Source organism: Mus caroli, chromosome 10, assembly GCF_900094665.2.
Source record: "Mus caroli chromosome 10, CAROLI_EIJ_v1.1, whole genome shotgun sequence".
In the NCBI taxonomy this organism is placed as follows: domain Eukaryota; kingdom Metazoa; phylum Chordata; class Mammalia; order Rodentia; family Muridae; genus Mus; species Mus caroli.
Window position 1 is genome coordinate 82,303,102 of NC_034579.1, and position 2,415 is coordinate 82,305,516.

General features: G+C 29.7%; 2 protein-coding genes across 5 annotated transcripts in view; one reads left to right on the plus strand and one right to left on the minus strand.

Annotated features, from left to right (window-relative positions):
- Positions 1–2,415, plus strand: part of Sycp3 (synaptonemal complex protein 3) — a 28,548-nt gene that overhangs the window by 11,953 nt on the left and 14,180 nt on the right. The window contains exons 8-9 of one of the 2 annotated variants that reach the window (XM_021174027.2): positions 1,039–1,143; positions 1,269–1,333. In XM_021174027.2, the coding sequence (XP_021029686.1) occupies positions 1,039–1,143; positions 1,269–1,322 (159 nt within the window). In that variant the 3' untranslated portion in view covers positions 1,323–1,333. Of the gene's footprint in view, positions 1–1,038; positions 1,144–1,268; positions 1,334–2,415 lie in introns of those variants that run through there. The other variant, XM_021174028.2, reaches the window with a different exon arrangement.
- Positions 1,176–2,415, minus strand: part of Chpt1 (choline phosphotransferase 1) — a 30,191-nt gene continuing 28,951 nt past the window's right edge. For all 3 annotated transcript variants that reach the window (XR_002378902.2, XM_021174026.2, XM_029482493.1), the window contains exon 9: positions 1,176–1,348. Coding sequence is in view for 1 of the 3 variants with exons in the window: in XM_021174026.2 (XP_021029685.1) it covers positions 1,304–1,348 (45 nt within the window). In the remaining 2 variants the exon portion in view is untranslated. The remainder of the gene's footprint in view (positions 1,349–2,415) is intronic.

The window sequence follows — 2,415 nt, forward strand, 5'->3', positions numbered from 1 at the left end:
GGGTTTCTCTGTGTAGCCCTGGCTGTCCTGGAACTCACTCTGTAGACCGGGCTGGCCTCGAACTCAGAAATCCACCTGCCTCTGCCTCCCGAGTGCTGGAATTAAAGGCATGCACCACCACACCCGGCTAAGTTTCCTTTTAATTAATAAAATAGTATACTTTTTGTTTAACTAAACAGGAATTATTCATATGTTTTTAAGTTTCTCCACAGAACAGTATTTTCTACATAATAGGCAATAGGATACCATATATTTGGTGAATGAGTACTAAATTTTTAAAAACTTTTTAGCTAGGTGTTAGGTACATTCCTCTAACCCTGAGACAGGATTAGGAAGTTTGAGGTGAGCTTTGCCTTTATATTATGAGACCTTGTCTTGAAAAACAAAATACTAGGGCAGAGTTCAATCTATGGGACCCACATGATAGAAGAAGAGAACCTAGTATCCACGAGTTGTCCTCTAAGTGAATGAAAATGTAATAATTTTAAATATCTAATATAATTATTAGATATTAAATTATTTCCTTATAACTTGATACTATAGATATTTTATTCCCTTTTGTGAATTTAAGTCATGCTGACTTTTAGTCACAATTATGTTCAGATGTCTTAAGAAACTTACTAGAAAAATTAAAAATTGTATATATTGTATATAGACCTTGTAATCCTTCTAGATTTTATTTTCTTATTCTTTTGAGACAAGATTCTACATTGCCCAAACTAGCCTCAAATTTGCAATTCTCCCATCTTGTTTAGCTACCTTTCCCATTTTCTTTTTTATTACCTCGACCCTAGTTCATTAAACTATTGTTTTGGGAAATTATGTTACTGTTGTACTTTAATTGTATTTGATTAATGTGTGATATATTTACTTGTTTATAGTGGGAAATTTGGTCTATATGAGTTACTTAGAATTTTGGGATAAATAATGAGAATTTTCTGAATAATGAAAATATTTTTACTTTAAAAAGATTTTATAATCTAGAGCCTCTGGTTAAAAGTTACAGATTATAACTAAACTGGCCTTTTTGTGTTTTAGAGTTTGGAAGATGTGGAAAAGAATAATGATAATCTATTTATTGGCACACAAAGTGAACTTAAAAAAGAAATGGCTATGTTGCAAAAAAAAGTTATGATGGAAACTGTAAGTTCTATTTTATATTGCAAAGATATGAATTAATGGAGGCACTGAAATGTTTTATTTGCTGAAAATTTTTATAACATTTAACTAAAAATTAAACATGTTTCATATCTCCTTTCATGAAACAGCAGCAGCAAGAGATGGCAAATGTTCGAAAATCTCTTCAATCCATGTTATTCTGATGAGTCTTTGAAGAAAGAACTTGAACCTATGTAATATGATACAATTAAAACATTAGCTAAGAGGCATGCCTTTAGTAAATTATAGTTTAAATATAACATCCAAAATCATTAGCTTATTTAAGTGGAAGATTTTTGTTCCTGTTAACTTAAAACCTTATAAACCTAAACTGTGTTAAGTACCAGCTATTCCAATGTATCAAGCTTTCAGGGTTTTTTGTTTGTTTGTTTGTTTTAATAGTTGTTCTCTCCACGATTGTGTCAATAAAGATGATTTAAATTTATGTTTTGGTTTCAGTATAACTCTTAACAGTCCCAAGGTACAAAGTTCCAAGTATAGATGGTTCTAGTTTTTTTTTTTTTCCTCCCAAGTAGCAGGAACAAATGCATGCCATCACTCATGGCTTATATTGTACTCCTTTAAGGAAAGAACCTTACAGAATCTGTTTTGTATGTACATCTTTATATGTTTACTAAAATAATAGATTGCCAAATCTAAGAAAATAATCTATTATTTAAAAAACTTAAACTTGTGTCTTGGAATAAATTATAGATGCTAAAATAATTAAAAAAACACCTGAAAAGATTTCCAAGTATCGGTTTTAATATGTAGATTTATATTTCATTCTGCAAGTTCATCAAAATACCATTTAATTGCCTAGTCTATATTTAAATGACAGATGCCCCTAGTAATGATTAAGAGCATTATCACAAACACAGCTAAAGGTATTTATGGTTGAAGTACTTCATATCTGTCTTCAAATATGTATTTCCTAGGTATCTTTTCCATTGTAATTTTCAGTAAATATACTGAAGCTTGATTTCACATTCATTTCTAAACTTGAACTGTTTTTAATTTTAAAAATAGGCATTTATACAGAGAAACTTATAAAAACAATTTCATACATATTGAGATGTTTCAGCATTTCTTTAAAGTCATTTGAGCTTCCTAGTTTTGCTGAAACTGCATTCAATGAATCATTCAGAAAAACAGAACATATCAGAAGGAAAACTATCTTTTTAAAATTTTGTTCTATAACCCACCTTTTAAGGACTTTAGACAAGTCTATATAATACTCTTTTTATTGTCTAGGAA